The sequence below is a fragment of the Podarcis bocagei genome (assembly GCF_964188305.1).
Source record: "Podarcis bocagei genome assembly, chromosome: 5".
Classification (NCBI taxonomy): Eukaryota; Metazoa; Chordata; class Lepidosauria; order Squamata; family Lacertidae; genus Podarcis; species Podarcis bocagei.
In genome coordinates this window covers 15937421-15957560 of record NC_138129.1, presented here as the reverse complement: position 1 = coordinate 15957560, position 20140 = coordinate 15937421, and the positions used below count along the sequence as shown (strand labels likewise).

At 46.8% G+C, this 20140-nt stretch overlaps 1 protein-coding gene across 1 annotated transcript; it reads left to right on the top strand.

Moving 5' to 3' along the window:
• The first annotated feature begins 6835 nt into the window (after window positions 1-6835).
• On the top strand, window positions 6836-19719 carry PCK1 (phosphoenolpyruvate carboxykinase 1). The gene is made up of 10 exons (XM_081196829.1): window positions 6836-7213; window positions 7697-7982; window positions 8992-9173; window positions 9426-9629; window positions 10315-10502; window positions 11674-11836; window positions 14482-14706; window positions 14803-14934; window positions 17577-17672; window positions 19206-19719. The coding sequence occupies exons 2-10, from the start codon at window positions 7759-7761 to the stop codon at window positions 19658-19660; spliced, it is 1869 nt and encodes a 622-aa protein (XP_081052955.1). The 5' UTR covers window positions 6836-7213; window positions 7697-7758; the 3' UTR covers window positions 19661-19719.
• Window positions 19720-20140: the final 421 nt, after the last annotated feature.

The window sequence follows — 20140 nt, the reverse complement described above, 5'->3', positions numbered from 1 at the left end:
GCAGAGAACGTGTCCACGGGGATGAGCCCCTTTTTGGCCAATCACGGGTGCCATCCCAGAGCCTTCCCAGGGGGGGAGGGGGAGAACTGGAGCGTTCCAGCTGCAGAACAGTTCGTGGAAGAAATGGAAGCGATCCATCGCCAGCTCCAACTCAACTTAAACAGGGCTAAGGAGGAATATAAGAGGCAAGCAGACAAAAACAGAAGGGAAGGTGAAAGCATCAGGGTGGGGGACCAGGTGTGGCTGTCTACCCAAGGGTTGCCATTCAAAGGAGGTTGTAAGAAATTAAGACCCAAAAGGCTGGGTCCATTTGAAGTCATACAGCAGGTCAATCCAGTGGCTTTCAGGCTCCGGTTACCGAACCACATGAAGCTGCACCCAGTTTTTCACAGGTCGTTGCTGTCACCGTATAGAGGAGACAGTGAGGGGAGGGTCACTAGGGGACCAGCAATGGAGGAGAAGGAACACAGCTACCATGTAGCAGAGATCCTCGATTCCAGGTGGAAGGGAGATCAAGTAGAGTATTTGGTAATGTGGGAAGGGGAACCGGAGTCGGAAAACACCTGGGTTAGGGCAGAGGATGTCAATGACGAGGTTTTAATAGAGACTTTTCATCAGAGGTTCCCACGTAAACCTCAGCCTGTAGCGAGGTTCCGAAGGGAATACTTTGCCACCACCGACGAGGAAGAGGAGTTGGAGGGGTTCCCAGATTCTGAAGAGGAGGAGGATTCAGCTGGCCAGGACGACGATCGATGGAGAGAATTGTTCGAGACGTCAGAAGATGAGGAAGATTCGTTTCGGGGTTTTAGCCCTTCACCTCCCAGGGGGGAGGAATTGGGAGGGGGTGAGGGGGGCCCTGGAGGGGAAGTGGATGTCAGGGAACTGCCATCAGAGCATCAGGTGGTGGAGGGACTCAGGCAGGATGAAAGAGACTCAACTGCTGAAGCAGGGACCAGCAGGGGGAGGAGTGATTCTCTGAGGGAATGTGAGCAGGAGGGAGGGCTCAGGGACGCTTCCAGCGAAAATAGTGGGGAGGTATCTGAGTCTCACATAGTGAGACCCATACCTCGCAGGAAACTGTCACGCCGTGAGTCCAGGAGACGCGTTTCCGTTAAGGAACTTCTTTGCTGGAAACGCTTCCGCAGGCAGCCACTGTCGGACTCTACTAGTGACTAGAGCAGACATGTCTGAGGAGCTCCGTCACACACAGAGGTTTGTGGGGGCACACAAACTCTGAGGGAGCACGTTTTCACGCACAAGCAGCTAATCAAACCCTCACAAGTGGTAACAAATGTCTTCACCAAATCCAGACATAGCTGACCATCAACTTTTAAGGCTGATTCCAGTTTACTTACAAGTCAAATATGGTGGTTAGCTCAGCTTTAAATAACAAAGGAAACCTTCTCTGACTTCAGATGGAACTGTTCCGTTTTATTTTGGGTGTTGGAAACCCAAGCAGACTATGAAAAACTCAAAAAGTTTATCTCCAATCTGAACAAATGAGCAACAAAACAAGAAACAAGGACTTACCAACTCCTACATTTTCTCTGCCCTTTCCAGGTACAGTCCATGCCTAAAAGCTCTGTGTCTAAGTGCCCTTTTTTTCGTCCCAGGGCTTTCCCTGTGAAAACCTGCTCTTTAAAACTCAATTGGAGCAAATGGCAATACACAGAAAACCTGAACAGACATCTGCTGCAACCCAGTGCTAAAGAGTGAATTTTCGCAGGGAAAGCTCTGGGGCGAAACAAAACTAAATGCTCAGACACAGAGTTTTTAAGTGTGGATCTGTGCCAGGAAAGAGTGAGGTAAAAGGTAGCTGTGGATGTGTCCTGGGATTCTGAGCAAGTCCAACCTTCCTTTTGTGCCACACTTTAAAGCTCCGTGTCTGAGCGGGTTTTGTTTTCATCCTGGCACTTTCCCCCAGGAAAACAGGTGGTTTGCTGCTGAATCGGAGCAAATGGCAGCTGGGTTTTCCTCAAATTGCAGTTTGCTCCTATTCAGTGGGGAAATGCAGGTTTTCCCAGGGAAAGATCCGGGATGAAAGCAAAAAACACGCTCTGACACAGAGCATTAAAGCCCAGAAGAAGCACGAAAAGAAGTCTGGGTGAGCCCTCAGTGTAAGTAAGAGCAAAGTGCAGGTAAACACAGCAACCTTGAACTTCACTTATACTTAAATGATGCCTGACCTTGACTGTAATTCAGGGAAGAGACTTGGTTGAAGATGGATGGCACAGTGATGATAACCATATTTGGGCATCTACAAACCATGTGATTCCAATCACATGAGGGGAAGAGAGTGGGCCCATGCTTGGTATACCCCCCCAAAAAAAACCCCCCCATCCATATGTTGCAGGGCAGGGAGAGGTCTGAAGTTAAGGGGCTGGCTGAACCTGTATAGGCTCCCTTGCAATTCGGAAGCCGGGGCAAACCTAGGAAAGGAGATATAATTCTTTCAGACTGGATCTGAACACTTAGAATCATAGAATCATAGAGTTGGAAGAGACCACAAGGGCCATCGAGTCCAACCCCCTGCCAAGCAGGAAACACCACCAGAGCACTCCTGGCATATGGTTGTCAAGCCTCTGCTTAAAGACCTCCAAAGTAGGAGACTCCACCACACTCCTTGGCAGCAAATTCCACTGTCAAACAGCTCTTACTGTCAGGAAGTTCTTCCTAATGTTTAGGTGGAATCTTCTTTCTTGTAGTTTGGATCCATTGCTCCGTGTCCGCTTCTCTGGAGCAGCAGAAAACAACCTTTCTCCCTCCTCTATGTGACATCCTTTTATATATATTTGAACATGGCTATCATATCACCCCTTAACCTCCTCTTCTCCAGGCTAAACATGCCCAGCTCCCTTAGCCGTTCCTCATAAGGCATCGTTTCCAGGCCTTTGACCATTTTGGTTGCCCTCCTCTGGACACGTTCCAGTTTGTCAGTGTCCTTCTTGAACTGTGGTGCCCAGAACTGGACACAGTACTCCAGGTGAGGTCTGACCAGAGCAGAATACAGTGGCACTATTACTTCCCTTGATCTAGATGCTATACTCCTATTGATGCAGCCCAGAATTGCATTGGCTTTTTTAGCTGCCGCGTCACACTGTTGGCTCATGTCAAGTTTGTGGTCAACCAAGACTCCTAGATCCTTTTCACATGTACTGCTCTCAAGCCAGGTGTGAGCAATACACTTGTTCCTTTAACATTTTTTTTAAAAAAACTCCCATTTTGATTTCTCTCTCCCCCCCCTCAAATAGTTATATAGAACTTTTCTTTGGGTGGGGGCACAGTCGCCAACGCCTAGGGGCCAAGGTCTCTTTGGCTCCCCTCAATGAAATATTTGAGGTGGCCCACCAGTTGATTGGGACGCGGGTGGCTTTGTGAGTTAAACCACAGAGCCTAGGGGTTGCTGATCAGAAGGTCGGCGGTTCGAATCCCCGCAACGGGGTGAGCTCCCATTGCTCGGTCCCTGCTCCTGCCAAGCTAGCAGTTCGAAAGCACGTCAAAAAGTGCAAGTAGATAAATAGGTACTGCTCCGGTGGAAAGGTAAACGGCGTTTCCGTGCGCTGCTCTGGTTCGCCAGAAGCAGCTTAGTCATGCTGGCCACGTGACCCGGAAGCTGTACGCTGGCTCCCTCAGCCAGTAAAGCAAGATGTGCGCTGCAACCCCAGAGTCGGTCACGACTGGACCAAATGGTCAGGGGTTCCTTTTACCTTTACCAGTTGATTGGCATTGCCATTCAAAGGGTGTGCATGTGCCACATCTTGTGATCAATTATTTGAGGCGGGGCTCAACTGAGGCCCCCCCCCCATGTTTTATTTAAGTTGGTACCGCTGGTGGGGGGGACAATGAAATATACCCCCTGCTGGGGGGAAACCCCTTCAAGCATGTGGTGCAATCTAGTATGCTTCTGTTCAGACAGCTGGTGACCATTGGACCTGGTGGGGCAGCCAAGGGGGTCACAAGAGACAGGACCAACTTGTTCTGGTTTTCTTTCTATTCTTCTCCCTGTGGACACTTAAGCAATGCAGCAGTAAAAATACAAGTTGGGCTCTGCCTGACCTTGCCCAGGGAACTAGCCTCACACACTCAGAGGTGAAGAATTCAGTGGGGCTTACTCTGAGCTTAGTGGGTACAGAATCGCAGCATCAAACTGTAGATCTAAGGCAGGGATGGGGAACCTGTGATCTTCCAGGAGCTGTGAAATTGTAATTCCCATTATTCCTGACCACTTGCCATGGTGGCTGGGGCTGATAGGACTTGGGAGTCCAGCAGATTTCCGGACGAAAGGGCAGAAAATGAGCTCTCCAACATTCTGTGCAAACATTGGTTTATTCTAATTCACAGCATCCTCCTGCTATGCTTATTACGTATGTAAGTCCAAAGTGTGGGAAGCCTGACACCCTCTGTTAAATTGCCTTTGCTTTGACCTCTTTCCGATGCAAACAACCTCTTAGAGCAAACCCGCAATTTCTTGCCTTACGTGGCTCGCATTTTATCAAGCATGTTTGGCCTTGGTGCCACCAAGGACGCATCAGATTGCTTCACTGTTTTCATCCTTAACTTTTGAAAATATAATAAAAGGATTTAGAAAGGAAGACAAAAACACACTTCTGAGATATGGGGCAAGTCACTGACCGCTGGTTAAAAACAGTACAAGGGTTTTAAAACAGTTTGACAGTATGAATGAAGCTGAGATGCTTGCCGACGAAATGAGCTAGGTCTGAATAGTTATACTTTTAATTTATTTTCCAATAATATTAGATAAAATATATGGTCCAACTTTGTAATATTGCAATGTAAAACATTTCCCAGACAAATCAGAAGAAAGAGTACGTTATGACTAATTTATCAATTTTGGCAAAATCAAAAACTGCTATAATTATTTCCTTGCTACAGACTTTCTGGGTTGCCCCAGCCAGACTAGGCAGCTTCCAACATATATAAAAACGCAATTAAACATTAATTATACAGGGCTGCCTTCAGATGTCTTCTAAAGGTTATATAGTTGTACTCATCTCCTTGACATGTGATGGGAGGGCATTTCACAGGGTGCGTGCCACTACCAATAAGACCCTCTGCCTGGTTCCCTGTAGCTTCACTTATCACAGTGAGGGAACCACCAGAAGGCCCTCGGAGCTGGACCTCAGTGTCCGGGTTGAACGATGGGGGTAGAGAGACTCCTTCATAATGATGACATGGTCATTACAAGCAATGAAAATAAAGTAGATTACATTTCCTGGTTATGTTGGACACTTCAAACAACTCTTGGACTCTGGCTGCGTTATAGAAAACATAATATATAGGTTCTAGGCACATGCTTAGTTGACCCAACTATGGTTGTTTTCCTTATTATCGTTATTAATGATTAAATGTATTACTCACCCTTTAGCAATGGGTCCCAGGACAGGTTACAGTGGTACCTCTGGATGCAAACAGGATCCGTTCCGGAGCCCCGTTCGCATCCTGAAACGAATGCAACCCGTGTCCGTGCATCTGTGTGGGTCGCAATCCGCCGCTTCTGCGCATGCGCGTGACGTCATTTTGAGTGTCTGCGCATGTGCGAACGGTGAAACATGGAAGTAACACGTTCTGTTACTTCCGGTTCACCGCGGAGTTCAACCCGAAAATGCTTGACCCGAAGCTACTTCAACCCGAGGTATGACTGTACAACAATTTAAAATTCAGAATTTAAAAACAGTTAAAACAGATTTCAGTCACAGCACTAGGGTGGACAGGAGTAGGGAGAAGCACTGGCGGAGGAAGAGGGGGGTGGGGGGAGCGCACTGCCTCTGGCACCACGATCTTGGTGGGGTGCCATTGCGGCTGCCCCCCCCCCCACGCTGGGCACTATGCCCCCGCAGGCGGTGCGCCACACCCCCAGGATGCGCGTCATGCCCCTGCGGGTGGTGTGCCATGCCCCTGGGACATGCACCAGCCACGCCCATGCCTGCTCTTCGCCGCCGTTGTTGGAGCATGAAGCTCCGCCACTGAGGAGAGGGCACATGATTGCATGTCCTCCTGCCACCCAGGCCCCACATTCAGGAGGACATGAAGAAAGTGCTCTAGTTCCACAGCTCTTTACAGTAGATAGAAAGTGACTGAGCAGTGGGAGGAAAGCAGGTGCTTGCAACTATCCACGGAAGACAGAAATGGGCTCAAATCTGTGGTCATGTCCACATCATGCATTTAAAGTGCATGGCTTGCCCCAAAGAACCATGGGAACTGTTGTCTATTGAGGAACTGTTTCTCCGTGAGGAGCAAACTACAGTTCCCAGAATTCTTTGAGAGGAAGCCAACCCCTCTCAATGTATGGTATGGATGTGTCAGATATCTGGAATCCCCCTTTGGCTAGAGATCAAATTCAGCTTTTGGGGTTTGCCCCTGCCTTGCGCAAAAGAAAAAAGAAGAAAAAGAGGAGGCCTCCGTGAAAGCAAAGCCAAGGCCAAGTAGAACGGAAGCATCTTTATAATGAACTTACAAACCTGACTCTCCGAGCCAAATTAAAACTTTCCCATTCAAACGGGATATCATGGGAACTGGTATGTGTGAACTGAATGCAAATGTTGTTCCCTTCCTCTCCCTCCGATTGCTATTCAGACCTGCTCTTTTCCCCCATGCCAAGGGAAATTTCCAAAAGCGAGTAAACACCCCTGGGGCGAGCCTGCAGCGAGCAGTTGCTGTGACTACGAAACCTGCTTTTCTATCTGTTGCACACATAACTGCCCTCTGAGCCTCGGCTTCTGCAACCATCCGGGGGTGTGGGTGGGTGGGTGTGCTCAGCCTTTCGCTTGCATTGAGAAATGGCAACAGTTCTTTTTCTTTCTTTCTTCCCTTCTGTCTTTGTTTTGCAACAGGGACAGGGACAGAATGAGGCCAAAGGTTGACCTAGCCAGGATATTTCGTAAACTGGCTTGAACGGCGCGCAAGCACTCATTAATGGAACCAGTTAACAGATAAGCTCTTGGGGACGACTAGTTCGCTTCTGAGGACACCCATCTAGGCAACGAGCCAGAAGACACGTTTCCATGCCGTGACGTCAGAGGCGAGCCTCCAGACGGTGGGATGGACTGCGACCCAAGAAGAGTACTTAAGCAAGGAAGCTGCTTTCTGGAAGACCAGAGGTTTGGGACAGAGCTTGTCCCTAAGCAACACCTTACTGCTTGAAAGAACCTGCGAAATCCTCTCCGAGCCTGAGAACAGAGGCAGCTCCGAAAAGGTAAGTATATAACTTGCATTCACTTCTAACCTTGATATAGACACTTTCAGTTTCAGATGACCTCTTGTTTCTCAATCTGATGCTAGGTGCTTCTTGATCACGAGCTGTAGAAGTTGAAGAGCACCTGCATTGAATGCAGAAGATCTCAACCTGTTGGGAGTGACTGACTGCCTGAAACCCTGGTGAGCCACTTGCCATTGGTGTAGACCAGTGTTTCTCAACCTGCGGGTCCCCAGATGTTGTTGGACTACAACTCTCATCATTCCTAGCCAGCATGACCAGTGGTCAGGGATGATGGGAGTTGTAGTCCAACAACATCTGGGGACCCACAAGTTGAGAACCGCTGGTGTAGACAATACTGAGATGGACCGATGCTCTGACTCAGCATAAGGCAGCCTCCTATGCCCCAATCACTGCAAGTATTTTAAACCAAGCTTTCCAACTCAGATCTGTTACACTACATACTGTCTTCCCCCCTCCCAGCCCCCTTCCAGCTTGCAATTCCTATTACGGACCCCCAACCCCGTCCTTGCAAAGAACGGGCGATGCCATCCCAGCCGCGGGCACAGAGAAGCGCCACCCCAAAGTTCGTCCAGGGAGACCCGAAGAGCCTGGCGCCAGATGTGAGGGACTTTGTTGAAAGCAACGCTGAGCTCTGCCAGCCGGAAGCTGTCCACATCTGCGATGGCTCAGAGCATGAGAACAAAAGGATCTTGGAGCTCATGGTGGAGGAAGGCATGATTAAGAAGCTTGGCAAATATGAGAATTGGTAAGTGGGGTGTGCTTTGTGCGTATTTGTGTGTGCATGCCGCTGTAGTGAGGGTGGCTGAAGCTTAAGATGGGATCCCTTCAGCAGCTGCTGTTTGGTCTGCCTTAAGCCTGGGGTTTGTTGATACCATCAGTTTTAATGTCCCTGCTTGCTAGTTTAATAGAGTGCTGTGCTCAGTGTTTCAACGTAATCGCTCCAGCCTCGCTGATTTATTTTGCTAAGCAGATGGCAGGTTAGTGGTCCAGGATGGTCAGGAGATGTTTCTTAAATGGGACCTAACGTTTGGGGGGGAGGGACAGCTGGGGGGGGGAGTTTTGGGAGTGGGGTAGCTTGGGAAAGGTGGCGCATCCTACCTACAACCTCCATCTAGTACAGGGTGGGAGACCTGTGGTCTTCCAGATGTTGTTGGAAAGCAACACCAATCAGCCCTCAACAGCATGGCCGATGTTCAGGGTTGAAGGGAACTGGTGTCCAGCTACATCTTGAGGGTCACAGGATCCCCACCCCAGTCTAAAGGGAGGAGCAGGTGTGTTTGTGTGTGTGTGTGTGTGTGTGAGAGAGAGAGAGAGAGAGAGAGAGAGAGAGAGAGAGAGGGCGGCTGTGTTGTAAATAATAGTCCTTTCATACTCAAATATCATAGTATGGTAGAGTTGTCCTGGAATCTTGTAATTATTAATATCAGGCAGAGCAACCCAAAAACTTTTGTGCCAGACTGGATTGGGTCTCGCCGTATGAAGATGGACCTCACTTTCCCACCAGCTGCCTGCCAGGCGTGTGGGTTAGTGGAAGTGTTGCTGGAAAGCCACAAAACAAGGCTTTCCAGGAAAGGGAGCCAGGTTGGCAGAGCAACCTCCCTGTTCCCCCCACTTCTGCCTCAGCTCCCGTGTGCCGCAGGGCTGCAGATGCGGCGGTGGCTCCTTTGCTCTGCAAAGCCACACCAGGCAGGGAAGGCGTTCAGGTTGTTTCCTAAATAGCTGAAGCGCAGGTGTCCTGCTCCTTCTCTCCACAGCTTTTTGGCTCGTACAGATCCGAGGGACGTGGCCAGAATCGAAAGCAAAACTGTCATCGTCACTCAGGAGCAGCGAGACACCATCCCGATCCCGAAGAGTGGGGTGAGCCAGCTGGGAAGCTGGATGTCTGAAGAGGACTTTGAGAAAGCCTTCAGTGTCCGATTCCCTGGGTGCATGAAAGGTGCGAGAGTTTTCTCTATTGCTGTGCCAAATTCCTGCCCTCAAGTTTAGATAATCGTCCTCCTGTGCAAAAGAGGATTCCTTCTAATGTTTTGAGTGCAATAAAAGTTAGCCTCCCCTGTTTTTTTAAAATAAAAGGAGAGAAGAGAGGGTTTGGGGTGGTAAGGAGACACGTAAGGTACAGACTCCCAGCTTACATTTACAGTGGTCTTGGTTGCTGTTTTGAAATCCTTTTTCGGCTTCTCTTTTGCAGGGCGCACCATGTATGTCATCCCTTTCAGCATGGGGCCCATTGGCTCCCCTATATCCAAGTTTGGGATTGAGCTGACAGATTCTCCTTATGTGGTGGCCAGCATGAGGATCATGACTCGGATGGGGACGTCTGTCCTAGAGGCCCTGGGCAATGGGGAATTTGTGAAATGCCTCCATTCAGTTGGGTGCCCTTTGCCATTGAAAAGTAAGCCAGTCTCAGTGCAAAGTCTTTGTTACTTTATGGTCCTGGATGCTTTACTATACAGGGTTGCCAGGCAGCTCATCATCCCGATGGACCAGAAATTGCTCACTGAAGATGCTTTGGAACAGCTGGGTTTCTTTTTAATGTTCTCCCAGATCTTGCTTCTGCAGATTCAGTGCCATCTGGTCTTACAGAAAATGGAGAGAGTTTTGCCTACCTCTCTATCAAACAGAATGTTTCAAGAATTAACTGTTTCCCAAAACCACTAGTTGCTGATATTGTTGCTGTTAGCTGTGCAGACAGCACTATAGTGACACCTAGTGCTGGAAAACAAACATTGAAATTAAGTTTTGGTACAGTAAGACTGCCTGCAGGGGTTACATTCTGGGGATCGTGCCTAAAGCTAAAATCGCATACAGTCAAAACGCATTGGATTCAAAGGCAGGTGGGATTGCCAAAATCATTTCCCCCAGAACTCCACCCCCTTTTAAATTTATATATATTTTTGCCACATGCATAAAGCTGAATGCGCACAAGTTGTGGGCTTACTGTGTACCAAACAAAAGTAAAAGAAATATGCATGTGGTCCAGTTTTAAAAGGATGCATCTTAAAAGAAGGAGAAGTTTGCACTTTTATCCAGGTCACCAATCCCAATAAATAACGTGTTTTGCTTAATTTCTTTCGTAGAGCCTCTGGTAAATAACTGGCCCTGTAACCCAGATCTGACTCTGATTGCTCACATCCCGGATCACAGAGAGATCATTTCCTTTGGAAGCGGCTATGGAGGAAATTCCCTCCTGGGAAAGAAGTGCTTTGCTCTCCGGATCGCCAGCAGGATCGCCAAGGAAGAGGGCTGGCTTGCCGAACACATGCTGGTAGGGGAAAGTTTTAACAATAAATGTGTTGCTTGCATTGGTGTTGTTGCAACCGAAGGCACAGTGAACGGCAGTAAACGCCTTCATTTCTATGGAACAAGAAAGAGCTTGAAGGCATGGGTGGAATGCCCGCAGCTAAAAAAATCATGGCTCAGCAGTGAGATCCTTCAATTGGTGACACTTGGCAAGTCACTCTCACTCAGCCTCAGTTCTCCATCTGTTAAATGGGAATAATCATATTGACTAACCTTGAAGTTTTTTGGGAATGTTTGAGATTCTCTGATTTTCCCTAGTCTTAGGACATACGTGCTGTTACATGCCGTAAGGAGAGAAGGGCAGGAGGAAAGCAGACCTCTATTTACTCTTATAGGGGTTCTTATACAGGGGCTCTCTCTTCATATAGGGACTAGATCAGAGCCTGGTCAATAGTAGCAGTAATATATTTAAATACAGAAAACCTGTGTGTAGTGGCTGGACTATTGGGCAGGTCCAAAATCCTCAGTCAATGGGCCAGTGATTCTCTCTCAGCCTAAACCCGCAGGGTTGTTGTGAAGGCAGCCAAGGGGAGAGCACTGGGTACTGCCCTGACCCTGAAGGAAGAGCAGAGCAGAATGCTAAATACCTAAACACAGACTAAATGGGGTTGAGAAGTCCATATTCTCCAGGGATTGCAAATTGTGCACAATTTTACCATGTTCTAAAATCAAATATTATATTTCCTCCATGACATTTCAGAACTTCACTTGGTAGCTTTGCTCTTCAGTTTGAAAAAGTCCCGCAGTGGTTCAGAGATTAGCTGGCTTATTACTTATGCTTTGCAGTCGTTAATATTACTGTTTTGGCCTGAATATAAGCTTCACTCCTGCCCCCCTCCAAATTCTGAACTCGAAAAGTTAAAGTGTCGCTTAAATCCGCGACCTTACGAAAATTGGCTTTTACAAGATCGCTGCTGAAACAGACATACAGTAAAACAGAACGGGTGTGAGTGCCTGTGGGATTTTAAGGGAGCGGCTTAAATTCGGGTATTGTCTTTTTTCCTCTCCCCCTCCCCCCCCATGAATTTTAAAGGTGTGGCTTATATTTGGGTGCAGCTTATATTTGGGGCAATACGGTATTGTTGTCAGCTGCATGGCACTCCTTAAGAGAGCGGGGTTTTTTCTCCCCTAAATAGATATTGGGTATCACAAATCCGGAAGGTGAAAAGAAATATTTTGCTGCAGCTTTCCCAAGTGCATGTGGAAAAACCAACTTGGCCATGATGAGCCCAACTCTGCCAGGGTGGAAAATCGAATGTGTTGGGGATGATATTGCTTGGATGAAATTTGATGACCAAGGTAACCTCTTTAGCATCCAAGTGGGGATTTAGCCAGGGATGTTGATGTTTGAGATCAGTGGCTGAAAGCAGCAGTTGAGCCAATAGCAAAAGTTGGGTGAGGTAGACAGTTTCTGTTGGCTATTTGCACTTTAGTAGCGCTGCAGAGAGCTTGCTAGGGAGACCATGCATAACAAGGAACTCAAAAAAACTTTAACAAGGTTTTAATAACAAAAACAAAAACTCCTTTTACACTAAAGATAACAACAACAAACATGACCCAACCTATCCCCCAGGGTAATGAGAAAGCTAGGTGCTGCTCCTTATATACTATGCCCAAATGCTGACACAGCTTAATTAACACAACCTAGCAGCACCTGCTATGTTTCACAGCTGCAAGACTGGGTCTCGTTATTTGCCCTGGCCCTTAAAGACATACACAACTTGTGAAACAATAATGAACCTTCACATTTTAAAGTGACCATTCAACAGTTTCTTGGTCCCATCTGGTATGGGGCAGTGCCACAGTTTCTTGTTGGCAAACTCAATCTGACTTCGCTATGGTGAAACAGCCTTGTGATCTTTCAACAGGTTTCCAGGCCATGTGTTCGCATGACCCAAGAAAACTTTCTAAAGCGAATTGATCAAATATGCATTGGCTGCAACATGGACACATGTTGAAAGAACCATGTATCTGGTTCACCATGTCAATGGCCACTTCACTGAATAAAAAAACACACTGATAATGTTTGTGTGAACAGACTGTACTTGCTATCAGGAAAGTCAGATGATGGAAGAACAGATATTTTCCTACTCACAACTTCCGGTAGTTAGGGGCACTTGCTCTAGCTTGTTTCTGAGGCCGATTTCACACATGCTTCTCAAATTATTTTCATTTTTACACCCTCTCTTCCTCCCACATGTAACAAGAAATGCAGCGTTAAGTATATTTGTATTGGGTTCTTAAATAATCTGGTAGCAGTTCAGAAATGTGGGATAGCTCAGTTGGCAGAGCATGAGAACTCTTAATCTTTGGGTTGCGGGTTCGAGCCCCATGTTGGGCAAAAGATTCCTGCATTGCAGGGGGTTGAGCTAGATGACCCTCAGGGGTCCCCTCCAACTCTATGACTCACAGTGGCATTTTGAACTTCTCACATTTTTTGTGGCCCCTTCGTTTGAAGCGATCAGATAAAATGCATTTTTACCCTCCCTCCCATCACTTTTCCAATACAACTGTACCCACTTTGGAACAGCTTGTTCTTACATTTCTCTCCCCCCCCCCAATATTTTTTATTATTTTTTTCCAAATGTCTTAAACACAATACAGCTTAACAGTATTATTCTCCTTTCAATCTATATTGTATCCGAATTAACTTCCCTCCACCCCTCTTCTGGCTTCTCTACATTGCTCTTACTTAATTGTGATTAATATATGTTGTTGCTGTTTAGTCGTGTCCGACTCTTCGTGACCCCATGGACCAGAGCACGCCAGGCACTCCTGTCTTCCACTGCCTCCTGCAGTTTGGTCAAACTCATGCTGGTAGCTTCGAGAACACTGTCCAACCATCTCTTCCTCTGTCATCCCCTTCTCCTTGTGCCCTCCATCTTTCCAAACATCAGGGTCTTTTCCAGGGAGTCTTCTCTTCTCATGAGGTGGCCAGAGTATTGGAGCCTCAGCTTCACGATCTGTCCTTCCAGTGAGCACTCAGGGATGATTTCCTTCAGAATGGATAGGTTTGATCTTCTTGCAGTCCATGGGACTCTCAAGAGTCTCCTCCAGCACCATAATTCAAAAGCATCAATTCTTCAGCGATCAGCCTTCTTTATGGTCCAACTCTTGTTGTATATGTATATATACAATATATACATATGTGTGTGTGTGTGTGTGTGTGTGTGTGTGTGTGTGTACACACACACACACACACACACACACACACACACACACACACTGGCTTCTCCTCAGATCGTATAAATCTTTCGCCTTTTGTTCTTACATTTCAAAGCCGTTCGTGAAGTGTGTGTGCAAAGTCTTGTCAGTTTCACCATTGCTGAGAAAACCAGCAACCCACTCACCCACTCTTTTTTCCTGTCACCCTTCCTTCTTCTGCTTCAGGATGTGGAAAGAGAGCGAATATATTTTTAACCCTCCAGTAAAACCATGTATGTGCTGTTACAAAAAAGAAAGGGATAAGGTTTTCTCCTAACTTCAAGATTTTTTCCCCCCCTGGAGGGTGGCAATTAGGAAAAAAAATAGCAGTCGTTTAGGCTTGAAAGATACCTACAGTATGACATTGCATCCAAGTTTAGCCCCATGCAAGATAAGCAGGTGGGGAAATATTGTCTCCTGCTGAGCAGTGACATTTAAAGAGGGAATATCTCAGAAACACATGTAGTATCCATTAATTGATACAGGGAAGAATCCCAAGTGAGTGCTAATTAGAGCACTTTAAAATGCATTTGCAGTTTTGGCATAACCAGATGGGAACCATCAGCAGTGGCTCCAAAGTTGAGAAGCCTGAAAATAGTATTTGTGAGCGGAGGAGCAGAAGAGTTTTGTTAAAGAGTTGGAAAGGATTGAAGGAGGAATGGGTGTGTATTGGAGAGGTGGGGAGTGACTGAAGCAGAGACAAGGTCTCCAAACCTCACATCACTTCTAAAATTCCCCAGGTAACCTCAGAGCCATCAATCCAGAGAATGGCTTCTTCGGAGTGGCTCCTGGGACGTCAGTGAAAACAAACCCCAACGCTATGAAGACCATACGGAAGAACACCATCTTCACCAACGTGGGAGAAACCAGTGATGGAGGCATGTACTGGGAAGGCATGGAAAAGCAGTTTGCGCCCGGGGTGACGCTCACTTCGTGGAAAAACAAGGAATGGACAGCCAAGAGCGGTACAATTAACTCCAGTTAACGGCTCCCTGTTTCTTTTATTGCCATTGCATTTTTGGTTAATGGTGCCACTATAAATATCTGTTATATTTGCACAGGGGAACCTTGTTCCCACCCCAATTCCCGGTTCTGCTCTCCTGCCAACCAGTGCCCCATTATCGACCCTGCCTGGGAGGCTCCGGAAGGAGTGCCAATCGAAGGGATCATATTTGGAGGACGGAGACCTGAAGGTAAGAGTCTCAAAAGGGGGCTGTCTGTTCTATTTAATAATAATAATAATAATAATAATAATAATAATAATAATAATAATAATAATTTATTATTTATACCCCGCCCATCTGGCTGGGCTTCCCCAGCCACTCTGGGCAGCTTCCAAAAAAAATATTAAAATACTGTAATACATCCAACATTAAAAGCTTCCCTAAACAGGGCTGCCTTCAGATGTCTTCTAAAACTCTGGTAGTTGTTGTTCTCTTTGACATCTGGTGGGAGGGCGTTCCACAGGGAGGGTGCCACTACCGAGAAGGCCCTCTGCCTGGTTCCCTGTAACTTGGCTTCTCGCAGTGAGGGAACCACCAGAAGGCCCTCAGTGCTGGACCTCAGTGTTCGGGTAGAACGATGGGGGTGGAGACGCTCCTTCAGATATACTGGACCGAGGCCGTTTGTGCTTATTTGCTGCATTTACATAGGATGCCCATACAAAAATTACCTGGGTATCTATTAGATGTTACAGTGGAACCTCGGTTCCCAAATGTTTTGTTCTTGAACGCTGAAAACCCGGCAGTAAATGCTTCTGTTTTCAAACGTCTTCCAAAACCCGAATATCCAGCGCAGCTTCTGCTGAGTGCAAGAAGCTCTTGCAACCAATGGGAAGCCATGCCTTGGTTTTCGAACATTTCAGAAGCTGAACGGGCTTGCAGAATAGATTTAATTCAAGAATCGAGGTACCACTGTACCACCAAATACACAGTGCTGCATCAGGTGTAAATTCTTTTGCAAACTATCCTGAAATCCATTTTTTAATTATTATTACAAAAATATAAACCAATAAATAAATGCCAAGGTGAGGGTGAAACTTGGGTACATGGCTCCCATTTTCGGTATTTTTGGCTATGAATTTGGGATATGAATCTTGGGATATGAATCTATGAATTTCAATTTTGCTCAGTTCCTAATTTTTCCAGACTTCAGTTCTCATTTCTGCATCTGTTTGCATTTATTAAAAATAATCCTCATGAAAGTTCATTAGTGGTTTAGTGACCATTTCGCTTAATAAAATGCATTTCGGCACGTTATTTTCACCAACATGTGCACACACTAACAGACGCGATGATTTTTTGCACGCATTTTTATTTGCAGAACTGAGTTGCAAAATTCAGCAAAGTGCAGTTTCCAAAGAATAGCTGCGTTTTGGTCTGCATATAGTTTGGGGAAGTGCGCATTAGGTATGTCCGCATTAAAAATGCTAGCCAGACCAAGTATCTGCTCCATCCCTAGTGCAGAGTAATGCTTAAGTTGCAATCCATGAGGATGTGTCAGGATGCTGGGAGCACATACAGCCTCTTTAGTGAGGAGGGACCAGGGAAAGTGGCAAATGCTCACCACCCGCTGGACCCTCTTCCTACCCTTGTCGCTGCTCAACAGTTGCTTTAAAGAGGCAAAGGCCATTGGTAACCTAAACATCCCTCCCTGACTCCTTGTATCTTAAGATAGCCTAGCCTCTTGATGGAACTGTTTAAGGTCTGAATGGGCTAGATAAACCACAAGAAGGAAGGATATGCCGTAATCCCAAACTCACAAATTGCTAGCTCCACACCTCCTGCTGCTGCAGTGTTGGAAAGCATCAAAATTCATTATGTGTGGCATTGCCAACCTTTAAATCAGGGTGGTCCAGCCCACAGGTCGCAAGAAGCCTATAAGGCCTTTATTGGCGACCCTCAGCAATGTTAAAGAAGAGACTAGATTCAGGTAGGTAGCCGTGTTGGTCTGACGCAGTAAAAAAAATAAATCAAAAAAGCTTATACCCAAAACTACTTAATTGGTCTCTAAGGTGGACAATTTTTAATTTTTTTTAAAGAAGAGATATTAAACATAAAGCATAATTATATATTTTTGGGCAATGCGCATATAACTGTGTATTAAATTTGTTTCATAGTTAAAGATATTAAATCTAATAATTGTATATATAATTATATATATTACAGTCATAACTCCTGTCGCGTCCGCTTCATGTTGCGTCTTTTTATGTTACGTCCCGCGGCAACCCAGAAGTACCGGAACGGGTTACCTCCGGGTTTCGCCGCTCACGCATGCACAGAAGTGCTAAATCGCGCTTCACACATGTGCAGAAGCGCCAAATCGCACCGCGCGCATGCACAGACATAGCACCTCGAGTTGCAGACATTTCACGTTATAGACAGGCCTCTGGAATGGATCCCGTCCATAACACAAGGTACCACTGTAATTGTGTATATTAAATACAGTGGTACCTCGGTTTTCAAGCATCTCAGAAGCCGGGCGTTTTGGTTTTCAAACGCCAAAAATCCAGAAGTAATTGCTTCTGCTTTCAAACACTCTTCAGAAGTCAAACGGTTTCCACTGCATGTTTTTCAGTTTTTCCAATTGAACTTGCAGCTAGCCCTTTGCGCCTTGGTTTTTGAACATTTCAGAAGTCAAACAGTCTTCTGGAACAGATTACGTTCGAGAACCGAGGTACCACTGCAATGCTAAATATATTGCAAACACTGATGTGGAATTTTAATTCAGTGTGTGTGGCCCACGGGCTCTGTGTCAAAGTACTCTTGCGGCCCATTTGGTATGGAAAGTTGGACTGCCCTGCTCTAAATATTACAGCTGTTCCTGTTCTCCCCAGGTGTGCCTCTTGTCTATGAGGCCCTTAACTGGCAGCACGGAGTATTCGTAGGTGCAACGATGAGATCAGAAGCAACAGCTGCCGCTGAACATAAAGGTAAGTCAGGCTATAATAACGCTTCCAGCCCGTCTCATTATTTTCACCTGGAAATTGCTGACACTTAGTTGCTGGAACTTATTTCCTTTCTCTCTTAGTGTGAATATATTGATGGCAGTGTAGCCGTTGTGAGTAATTAGGGCTGGTGAAAAGATCTTATGGTTCCAAGGTCTGGAGAAATTTGCAATTTACTAGTTTAGGGGTGCGAGGCAGGGACTTAATGACGTTGCTTCTTCAGTGTTTGTGAGAACCAAGTTACCCATTGGCAGCCCATTAGCCAAACTTCGCTCTCCCACGGTTGTTGTCCCACACAGGCAAAAGGATTTGGGGCTTGCCAGTAGTAGGCTTTCGTGCAAATTTGGACTGGGGTGTTGAAACACACACTCCTTTTCATTGTGGCCCTCTGGCAAAACTGTTGATCGGACACCTAAAATAATAGCTTCATTTGGCTGCATGGTAGCTCTTAAGCGCTGACATCTTGGTTCATGAACCAACCCCAAAAACTGGTGTGTCCAGACCAGTTTGGAGGAGAGAGTTGCTGTTCTTTTTCTTTTGCACGATCCAGGCAAAGCTAAAAATGCAGACGACCTTGAAATAAATTGAGATGTCTTGTATATTTCAGCTGGAAATAAGTAGGTGCGACGTTGTGAGGTTCTGTCTTTATGCGGGGTGGGGTGGGGGGGTTGATGCAGAGCCTTAAAGACTGCAGCCCTGGTCTGGCCATGGTCTCAGGGCCAAGATAAGCTTCTGGTTTCAGTCACCTGCTCAGTGCTCTTTTGCTTTGGTTCGCATCCTCTGTTCTGCCTGGGCAGCCCAAAGTGCACCCGGGTGCCAGCTCATTGGACCCCTGCTTTGTTTGCGCAAGGCTGCCCGTGCTGCAGACCCACCAGTGAGCTGCAACTGGTTTTGCTCATAACAAACATTCGGATTAAGCCATTAACGCTTTACCAATGCACATGGCTACACCTGCTTCTGTTTGCGGTAGTCAGCTTATGCCAGGAGTCAGCTAACTTTTTCAGCAGGGGGCTGGTCCACTGTCCCTCAAACCTTGTGGGGGGCCAGACTATATTTTTTTTTTTGGGGGGGGAATTAACGAATCCCTATGCCACACAAATAACCCAGAGATGCATTTTAAATAAAAGGACACATTCTACTCGTGTAAAAACACGCTGATTCCCGGACCATCTACAGGCTGGATTTAGAAGGCGATTGGGCCAGATCCAGCCCCCGGGCCTTAGTTTGCCTACCCATGGGCCTAAGGTCACCCAGCAAGCTTCATGGCAGAGAGGGGATTCAAACCGTGGTCTCCCAGGTCCTAGTCCAATACTCTAACCATTACACCACACTGGATCTCAGGTTGACTGACTGAAATTGAACCTGGGCATACTTGGGATGGGACCTTTTGCATGCATAGCACTTGCTGTGTCACTGAACCACGATGGGCATTCCCCAGTCAACCGTAGAATCGATGGTGCTCTGAATGTGGGCAAGAAAGACCCTCATAACACAATCTTTCCCCCCCTCTCCCTGCAGGCAAGATCATCATGCACGACCCCTTTGCCATGCGGCCTTTCTTTGGCTACAACTTTGGCCAGTACCTCTCCCATTGGCTCAGCATGGCACACCGGCCTGCTGCAAAACTGCCCAAGATCTTCCACGTCAACTGGTTCCGGAAAGACAAGCAAGGGCGGTTCCTGTGGCCTGGCTTTGGCGAGAACTGCCGCGTGCTGCAGTGGATGTTCAACCGAATTCGGGGAGATGCGAGTGCGCAGCTGACAGCCATTGGCTACGTCCCTGATGACACGGGCTTGAACTTGAAAGGCTTGGAAGGTGTCGACACACAGGAACTGTTTGCCCTTTCCAGAGACTTCTGGGAAAAGGAGGTGGAAGAAATCAAGAAGTATTTTGAAGAGCAAGTCAATGCTGACCTGCCCTACGAGATGGAAAGAGAAGTTATTGCTCTGGAGCAGAGAATAAAGCAGCTGTAACTGATCAAAGCCGTATTTGTGGCTTGGTGGAATGAAATAAATGCTCTCTTTTCTAGTGACCATGTCTGGAAGCACACACACACACACACAAAATGAATTAGGATGCAGAGCTATAACTTCTGTCGGCCCGTTGAAGTTCTCAGGCTTATCAGAAAATCAGCCACGATAAACTTGATCAGAGTTGTTGCTTAATAAGCTTGTTTCCACTGTTACTGCACTCTGTCCCACGATATCTGCAGTTCTCGTGTAACGTCATAAATAATGAGGCAGAGAGGGTGAGAGTCTCTTCCCCACTTAAACCTAAGCAGGTGGAAAGGAGTGACCATGTTACTTCAACTGGACCTGGGAACATGGGCATAGCCAAGGGAGGGGGGAGGAGCTGCCCCCCTAAATCCTCAAAAAGTATTGAAAAGTATTACAAAAAATCTCAGTTAACTGAGGTTCTGCCTGCCTCCTGTAATGTCCCCCCCCCCCAAGCCA